This window comes from Penaeus chinensis, chromosome 21 (genome assembly GCF_019202785.1).
Source record: "Penaeus chinensis breed Huanghai No. 1 chromosome 21, ASM1920278v2, whole genome shotgun sequence".
NCBI classification, from domain to species: Eukaryota; Metazoa; Arthropoda; class Malacostraca; order Decapoda; family Penaeidae; genus Penaeus; species Penaeus chinensis.
Genome location: NC_061839.1, coordinates 16,522,412 through 16,531,277, shown reverse-complemented (window position 1 = coordinate 16,531,277; position 8,866 = coordinate 16,522,412). Strand labels below are relative to the sequence as shown.

At 39.5% G+C, this 8,866-nt stretch overlaps 1 protein-coding gene across 2 annotated transcripts in view; it reads left to right on the top strand.

Annotated features, from left to right (window-relative positions):
- Window positions 1-4,653, top strand: part of LOC125036461 (protein hairless-like) — a 14,309-nt gene extending 9,656 nt beyond the window's left edge. For both annotated transcript variants that reach the window (XM_047629057.1, XM_047629055.1), the window contains exons 3-4: window positions 1-652; window positions 1,900-4,653. The exon at window positions 1-652 is cut by the window's left edge. In XM_047629057.1, the coding sequence (XP_047485013.1) occupies window positions 1-652; window positions 1,900-1,946 (699 nt within the window). In that variant the 3' untranslated portion in view covers window positions 1,947-4,653. The remainder of the gene's footprint in view (window positions 653-1,899) is intronic.
- Window positions 4,654-8,866: the final 4,213 nt, after the last annotated feature.

The window sequence follows — 8,866 nt, the reverse complement described above, 5'->3', positions numbered from 1 at the left end:
ACAGAGAGAGGATCTGCAGATAGGTTGGACGCACTCACTTCTGGCTCAAGGGACCGAAAAGATCCAGTCTCAGACCTTAGCAGAATATCATCAGACCGGTATGAACTGGGAAGATATGGGTCAATGGGTAGCCTGGCAAGTCTTTATGGATTTACTCCCTATTTGGACCATCGCTATATGATGTTACAATCATTAGCTCCAGGACTTCAGTCACTGGCGCCAGGCCTAGTCCCAGCCATGTCTTCCCAACAGCCTGAGATGGCTCAGGCTGTTGCTGTTGCAGCAGCAGCGGCAGCAGCTGCTGCCGCTGGATTAAGTACATATCCTCTGAGCCATCTGCACCCATCTTTGGCTGGGGCACAATATCAACCACTGATTGCAGGAGGATTGTCACCTGGGCACAATCCACCCACATCAATAGCCTCCCAAATATCACGGCACCAGGCTCAAACATCACGATCCTCTCCACATCATCTGACGCATAGTCCAAGTCCAAAGCCTCCACAAGCTCCCAGCACACCTGCTTCCCCACATCTAAGCCGTGGGGCTAGTCCGCGAGGAGCTTCATCACCATGGCACCAACCACCACCTGCACATCCTCATTCTCCACAGAAGCCTATACTATCACCACAGCCATCACCACCACCACAAGGTTAGTGTGTGATCATTGATGTCTTTGTTCACTGTTTCTTAAATGGTCATGTTTTTAAAAAAATGTAGGGATAAATATCATAAAATTACAATTTACTTAGTCATTCAGTATAATGGAAAAGGAAGGGATAGAAGGAATGTGAAAATGTTTAAAGTTGCTTTTACTGTTGTGTAGGATTCACATTTAGCCTCGGGTAAATTGTATATGCAACACCTTCACCTACAAATATGCGCATGCATATGCACTCAAATATACCCCCACACACACACATACATATGTGTGAGTTAGTGTGAGTGTGTGTGTGTGTGTGTGTGTGTGTGTGTGTGTGTGTGTGTGTGTGTGTGTGTGTGTGTGAGTGAGTGAGTGAGTGAGTGAGTGAGTGAGTGAGTGAGTGAGTGAGTGAGTGAGTGAGTGAGTGAGTGAGTGAGTGAGTGAGTGAGTGAGTGAGTGAGTGTGAGTGAGTGAGTGAGTGAGTGAGTGAGAGTGAGTGAGTTAGTGAGAGTGAGTGAGTTAGTGAGAGTGAGTGAGTTAGTGAGAGTGAGTGAGTTAGTGAGAGTGAGTGAGTTAGTGAGAGTGAGTGAGTGAGTGAGTGAGTGAGCGAGAGAGAGAGTGAGTGTCATAATTTTATTCAGTGAGAGAGAGAGGTAAGGGAGAGTTATAGTAATAATGAAAGAAAAAAATGAGTTGGAGAGTAACAGTGAGAGTCAAGAAGTCAATTAAAAGTCCCAAATGACCCTGCCAAATTTCTCTCTTCTTGAATTTGAGGCAAAATTATTTATTTATTTAATTCTAGTAATAGTAATTGTTGTTATTATTGGTATTATGATTAATGTAATGTCATTAGAATACTAATATCAATAAAAAGAAGAATATAATTATGAAGAATCTCCCAAAGAATCTCTTTATAAGCACAATTAATAAACTAAGTTACTGTGGATTTGGCCTGTGATTTTGCCATTTACTGTCAGTGTTAAAAAAAAACTTATTTAGTATTAAGATGTTTTATTAATAGCTTGTCTTACTGAGCTAGCAAACATAATGCTTATCTGTTCTGAAAGGTTTACACATCTAAAACCCTGTACAGGGTCTAGGCACGTTCTGATAAGTTAGATGCCAGGTAATAAGAGAAACTAAATGTGTTAAAAAGAACATAAGGAAAATTAGGTAAAGAGAAATAGACATATTACTATAATCATTTTCAGTTTTTGGCATTTACACATATTACAAATATTTTGTTTGTGTTTCAGATGCACCACTCAACCTCTCCAAACCAAGAAATCACCTAGGGAAGTAGAAGAGGAGCACAGAATACCTTATATTGACGAAATAGCAGTGGAAATTTGGCTATATTATGGAAGTTTAGAAAAAGAAGTGTTTCAGACTTTGCTAAAATAGGGAAAGGAGCTATTTTTTTCTATTAAAGTACATTTGAGTAGTCACACGCTGTGTTAGGTACAAACAGACTAAGTATATCTTGACGTAGCCTGAATGTTTTTTAATTTAATTTTGTATTGATGGATACTTACACACATTGCTATGTGTAGATGCATTTATTACACAGAGCAAATTACCAAGTTTAAAGCTTGCTTGGAAAATGGATTTCACCATTTTCTTTTCTACTAGTACAATTTTTATGTGTAAAACAACAGTTGAGGTTTAACATTGTATAAACAGATGCCTCATATATTCATGTAAATTGTAATTATAATGTTAATTATCAGAAGCATAGTAGCTTTCTGTCCAAAATGAAAAGTGTATTGCAGAAATAAAATAAAGTTCAGTATTAGCTGCTGTACATTTTCAGCACTAGAGTTACCAGTCAGGTTGCATGATGTTGAAACTGCAGGGAGTCAAAGTACCGGTAGTGCTTAGAGCAGACAAATGCACTCCTGGATAAATGTGTGTATGCTTAATAACTAGCTGCACACATTTAAGTTGCATCTGCCTGTGCAGATTTCAGTTAGCTTGTGCATGTAGGGGTGGTGATGCTCAGTCAGGACGATGAAGGTCGTGTTTGTGTATGGTGTGTGATCATGTAATCTCATTATTGTAACATATTAATTATACCCTAATTATGAAAATGGTGTGATGAGTAGTGATGATTGATCTCAAAAGAACGTTTCAGGAAGTTGGTCACTCTTGTATATTATCTCCTGTATTCATTACCAAAATCTAATAGTTGCTTTCACCAGCCAGGCATCTAGAGGGTTATTTACCTTGTAAAGGCTCTCTGGTGTAATGTTCTACCTCTGAATATTCTGTCCATGTAAGGAACAAATTTTAAGAAGCTTTTGCATCATGTAGGTAATCATTTTGATTATCAATATAATGCTAGAATTAAATGCAGTTAGTTCAAGGGGATTCTTGATCACTTCATCTTTGATCTTGACCCTCTGTCTGCATTGCTTCAGACCTGTTAAGTGTATTTCCAAAATGTCAACAATTTTGTCCAACAAAGTCTTATGTGGCCTTATGATTGAAAATTAATTTTGTGTGCCTTTCTTGGCATTATTCAAATGCTGCCAGAACATACAATTTATGTCAGACTTTCCTAAATGTGTCTTTGTATGCAAACAAAAACAGTATTCTATTTTACTATAAACTTGTATAGAAGTTTAAAGATAATTTATCTTCTAGTGTATGTGTAACATTCACTGCTCTATCTCAAATTCTTTCTTCACAGTTACAAAGATGATGCCAGCTGGTAATGTGTTGGTTGTCACTGGCTTGGTAAGGTAACATGATTTGAAATGGGCTCCTAATCTGCATAGAACTACTTAGCTTGAATAACTTTACTCTGTAATCATATTGAAGTTACTCAAGTATGAAGAAGAATAAGTAAAAAAAAAAAAAAAATATTGGGATCTTTATTATAGAATATCAAATGCAACCATTGTGATAAAAATCTGCTTCACCAAAGGCTTTGATGTTAGGTGTAAGTGGATTTTTCCTCATTTGTTTTTGATATCCTTGCAATGCAAAACGTAATTGGATAAATATTCTAAATAATATTTTTATAGATACTTCAATCTGCTGTCCTTTATTTAGAAATGTTTTATGTTTCCAGTAACAATATTACTAAACTAGATCAGCCATTCTTCTAAGTAGTAATGCATTATTCACTAGAAGTCTTGCATCAGAATTTAAAGTTAAAAAGATGAGAGGGCAGCTGTAATAGTTAGGGCATTTATCAAATATTAATTAAGATGTCAGTATGGGTATGGGCTAAGTGATTGTAACTAGTGTACCTTGAGCTTAACAGGAAACATTATGTTGAACCACAGATTATCACAAATTAGTTTATCATACAAGATATAGGACCACTGCTTGAGGATGGAGGGAAAGAATGGGCAATTGATTCCCAATAGAAGACTTACCATAGGTGATAGTAGACTTGTAGATTTTAACACTGATAGCAGTCAGGTTAAAAGAAAATTGATTTGCAAGTTACTGTACTATGTATCTGATCAATGCCTTTGAAAAGACCTTTATTATAACTCAATTTATAGATCAAATTATACTCTAATCATAAATGAAGCCTCTGAGGTATAATGTTTTGTGCCATTAATAAGGAAGCAAGCCATATGAAGTCATTTGTGCTTCAGATTTATCTCTCTCATGTGTTAGACTAGTGGAGATCAAGTCTCTTATAAAGAATAACCTAAATAATAGTCTGCAGCATGAGAGCAGTCCTTGAGGTACAAAATGTGGGGAATAAGCTCTTAATGAGTTGATGCTTTGCTTCAGAAAGGCTAAATTTGTGATACTTAACTATAGCATTTGTCAGCATTAACTTATTTAATTTAGATACCACTGCCACAAACATCTGTGCATTTACACAAGAATCTTATGCTTATTTTTTTGTAACATATGTGTATAACTGTATAAATGCTGTGAAAGAATGTGTAAGGATAAAAGGTTTTGTAGCGCTGAACCTTGGTAATTCAACATTGTAAAAATGTTTATATGTTTTATATTGTGCCAAAATGCATTTTCTCTAACATGTTGTTTAATTATCCCAGTATTGCAAATGTGGATCAAAGGTATATAAGTAGATTGAATATATACATACATGAACAAAATATTGAATAGTTCAAGATGTGAAAACTTTCTTTATATAAATGTATCCCATTTCTTCTTTTGTTTATTTTTAGTTTTTTGCTACCAAGACAGAAAAAAGAAAGCGTGAAAAGCTTGTTGATTGAAAACAAAAATCTGGAAGGACCATGAAGTTCTAATTGAAATTAATGAATTTTGGCAACTTTGTCCCAATTTAATGACATCCCTTTAAAAAATAATGTTACATTGTTAATGTAATGTGTTCAAATTGCCATTACATAATATGTTAAGGTCAAGGAATATTCCATTTAGGAGGAAGTTGGCATTAGTGTTTACTCCTTTTTTGTGTTCATATATGAGTCTACAGTCAGTTTAATTTGTGTAAAGCCTTATTATTGCAATGGAACTTGAGTGGTACCTGAACATGTTATGGTGAATGTAAGCCAATGCCAGATGTCACCATTACTGGTGTGGAGTTTCATGACACTTATGAATCTAGTTTCCAAACAAAGAGCCTCACAAATTTGGCAACAGTGGGTTAACAGAAAGTAATGTCTAAAGCATGAAATATTGGTTTCATGCACATCAGACAGACTTTCAAGAAGGGATGTACTATTTTGCAATGTTTGTCACCTTTTCAAAAATGGGTAAACAAAAATGAAATGACTGCCTCCTCATGCCTACTTTCCAAATCAGAATTCCATTGGGGGGAGGATCTATCTGGTAGTAGGAATTCATATTTAAAGTTGCTAAAAGAAAGCTAGCTCTGGTGGTCATAATGAGGATTAAATTGTGAAGCAATAGTTTAAAACAATGCAACACATAGCTACATAATGGCACAGAAAATATTCTATACTGAAAAAAAAAACTAATGTAGAGCCTTTAAAAAAAATCAAAGAAATTGGAATTTGGAAAGAAAAAAATTATATTGCTAATATTATCTATGTATTTCAGTGGCCTTGATCCATCATTTTTTTGCAAAGCTCTTAAATCAAATGAACAATCAGATCTATACCCCCCCAATCCTTTGCCCGTTGTTGTCGTGGGGGGGCTTAGGAGGCGGAGACTGGGACCCAATGCTGGGGAACTCCCCCAAACTTGGGACTCAGCCCTCGACTCAACAAATTTTGCATGGTCTTTTTTTCCCCCTCCTACTTTTTCCTTTCTGTCCCTTCACCAACCCCTTCTACTATCCACTTCCTAAGGTGTGAGAGCCGTGCTGAAAGGATGAAAGGCTGACTTTGTGCCAGTCCTGAACGGCCTGAGGGAGCCATGGGCACAGTATTCCCCTGCTTTAGTTGTCTAGCCCTTACCCCTCAAGCGACCCTGAGGGGTGGACCGTTTCTCTCCCCAACATACTCCAGGCTTATCATGGCCAACAATGAATAACCATTAACCATACCATTATTAGAGGCAATTGCCTCTTCATCAAATAGCTCCACCAATTCAAACTCGCCAGATTCCCTGACCCCAGGCTCTCCTTTGACCACGGCTCTGAACACTACAACTAATATCCCCTCCTAAATGACGACTAGTACAGTATCCACCCTAATCAACACCCCAGGAGACATTTCTCCCAACATACTCAATTTCAATAACTATACCCCCACAACCTTCTTCATCAACTACCCCATCCTCCCTTATACTACCTTACAACATTATTGTCCACCTCCCCATAACACTATCTCCCTCAACACTACTCCCTCTTCCACATGACCCCGTCCTTCTACTACCCCCATCTCTACAAAATTCTTAAATAATCTATTTAGCCCAGCCAAATGGGACCGATTTTTCGTGATCCCTCCCACAACTTCTCACACTTTCTGCTTTGACAACCTGTTTTCATTCCTCAAATGCATATACATCCTTCACTTGATCTAACCCCTATACATTACCTTACCCAACCTTAACCCATTGCCCAACTTTGACAACTAATCACTAACTCAACCACCCTTCACTACCATTTACTATAGGGCTACATGACCTTAGATGTCTAGCACATTTATTTTGCTTTTAACCATTAACCATTTTTTTCCCACTCATACTTTTCGTTTCAGTTTCTTCATCAATCCCTTCTTCTATCCACCTCCTAAGGTGTGAGAGCCGTGCTGAAAGGATGAAAGGCTGACTTTATGTCAGTCCTGAACGGCCTGAGGGAACCATGGGCACGGTATTCCCCTCCCATACCTGGCCCTTACCCCTCAAGGGGACCCTGAGGGGTGGACTATTTTTTTCCCCAACATACTCCAGGCTTATCATGGCCAATAATGAAGACATAACCCCAATCTTAGGGGCAATGAGGCTTGCCCCTTTATCAAATAGCCCCAATCCCAGCTCTCCTTTGACCACGGCTCCGAACACTGCAACAACTCCCCCATCATCAATGCATACTAGTACAGTATAAACCCTAATCAACAACCAACCCTCAGGAGACATTTCTACTCTCCTAACATGCTCAACTTCAACACCTTTACTCCCACAACCTTCTTCATCAACCATCCCATCTCCCCTTATTACTACCTTACAACCTTATTGCCCACCTCCCCGTAACACTGCCTTCCTCCCCGTAACACTACCCTCCTCAACACTACTCCCTCCTCCACACGTCCCCGCACTTCTACTACCCCCACCTCTACAAGAATCCTAAATGCTCTATTTAGCCCAGCCAAATGGGACCGATTTTACGTGATCCCTCCCACAGCTCCCTACTCTCAAAACACCCTCCTCTTCCAACAATGCCTCCAAAAACAAGTAGGCAAAGTCTCTTTCCGTAGCCGACGCGACCACTCCCGTCTCGTCACAGTAACAACTGAAAACGAAGCTATAGCATTAACAAAACTAACTGATCTATGTGGTAATCCCATCCCTACAGAACCTCATCCAACCCTCAATACTTGCACTGGAACTGTCTCTATCTCCCCAACAGATTGCCCAATCCATGACAAAGAATGGTCAGATTGTGGAGAGGACTTACTCGCTTGTCTCACAGACTATGATGCAACATATGTACAATGCTACTCCATTCCTCCCAGAGGAAATCGTAAGAAATCCATCAACATTGCCAAAATTACTTTCCGTAGACATGACCTTCCCTTAAATGTTTACATAGGTGGGGAATCCCTACCTGTCCGACCATAACAACCTCCTCCTCGTCAGTGCCAAAATTGTTGGCATTTAGGACATCCTGCCAAACATTGCCGTTCCACAGCCAGATGCCCGCTATGTGCCCAACCTGGCCATACTCGATCAAATTGCTCTGCACAATCGCGCACATGTGCAAACTGTGGCGGCCCCCATAATGTATTTTATAGAGGCTGCCCCACCTACAAATTTGAGTCTGAGGTAGCAATTCTCAGATTCAGACTTGGACTCACTCTACGTGAAGCCAGACAGGAAGCACGTCGACGAGGCTTTTCTCTTACCCACTACTCCAGTAATGTCGCTCACTCTGCGAATCCCCCCTACCTGTTTTCTTTCCTCAAACGCATATATATCCTTCACTTGATCTAACCCCTTTATATTACCTCATCCGACCCTAATCCATTCACTCACCAATTCCTTAACACAGCTTTAACAACTAATCACTAACCCAACCATCCTTCACAAACATTAACTATAGTGCTATATGACCTTAGATGTCTAGCACATTTATTTTGCTTTTAACCATTAACCATCAGATCTATATGAAACACCCTATCTTAATTTGTGGTGCTACAGTGTATCACCATATATATTATATATTTCATAATGGCATTTACTCCTGACATTGACAGCATAGTATCCTTCAGGCAAGGAGGAATTTGAACATCATCTTGTCGTGGGAGGGCTTAGGAGGCGGAGACTGGGACCCAATGCTGGGGAACTCCCCAACCTTGGGACTCAGCCCTCGACTCAACAAATTTTGCATGGTCTTTTTTTCCCCCTCCTACTTTTTCCTTTCTGTCCCTTCACCAACCCCTTCTAGTATCCACTTCCTAAGGTGTGAGAGCCGTGCTGAAAGGATGAAAGGCTGACTTTGTGCCAGTCCTGAACGGCCTAAGGGAGCCATGGGCACGGTATTCCCCTGCTTGTCTAGCCCTTACCCCTCAAGCGACCCTGAGGGGTGGACCGTTTCTCTCCCCAACATACTCCAGGCTTATCATGGCCAACAATGAA